Here is a 485-nt window from a genome sequence, read left to right on the forward strand (position 1 = left end):
GGCTGGTATTGGTGCAGGTTTAGCTGGTGTAGGGGCTGTTGGGTCTCCATATGGAACAGATGGTCTCCCGGCTGGGGCTGGTGTTGGTGCTGCAGGTTTAGCTGGAGCAGGGGCAGCTGGGTCTCCATATGGGAAGGATGGTCTCTCAGCTGGAGCTGGGGCTGGTGTTAGTGCTGCAGGTTTAGCTGGTGCAGGTGGAGTTGGATCTCCTTTTGGGAAGGATGGTCTCCCAGCTGGGGCTGGAGCTGGGGCTGGTGTTGCAGGTTTAGGTGGTGCAGGGGCAGCTGGGTCTCCATATGGGAAGGATGGTCTCCTGGCTGGGGCTGATGCTGGTGGTGCAGGTTTAGCTGGATCTCCATTTGGGAAAGATGGTCTCCCAGCTGGAGCTGGTGTTGGTGTAGCAGGTTTAGCTGGTGCAGGGGCAGCTGGGTCTCCATTTGGGAAGGATGGTCTCCCAGCTGGGGCTGGGGCTGGTGTTGGTGCTG

At 59.4% G+C, this 485-nt stretch overlaps 1 protein-coding gene across 11 annotated transcripts in view; it reads left to right on the forward strand.

The window, feature by feature from the left end:
• The window catches only part of IGFN1 (immunoglobulin like and fibronectin type III domain containing 1), a 28,868-nt gene that overhangs the window by 17,818 nt on the left and 10,565 nt on the right, over positions 1-485 (forward strand). For 5 of the 11 annotated variants that reach the window (XM_042887134.1, XM_042887137.1, XM_042887141.1 and 2 more), the window contains one exon: positions 71-269. The exons of 2 other annotated variants lie outside the window; for them this stretch is intronic. In XM_042887134.1, the coding sequence (XP_042743068.1) occupies positions 71-269 (199 nt within the window). Of the gene's footprint in view, positions 1-5; positions 270-485 lie in introns of all 11 variants that reach the window. 4 more of the 11 variants (XM_042887142.1, XM_042887138.1, XM_042887139.1 and 1 more) reach the window with 4 other exon arrangements.

This window comes from Lagopus leucura, unplaced genomic scaffold (genome assembly GCF_019238085.1).
Source record: "Lagopus leucura isolate 7727_CA_CO unplaced genomic scaffold, USGS_WTPT01 Super-Scaffold_100073, whole genome shotgun sequence".
Classification (NCBI taxonomy): domain Eukaryota; kingdom Metazoa; phylum Chordata; class Aves; order Galliformes; family Phasianidae; genus Lagopus; species Lagopus leucura.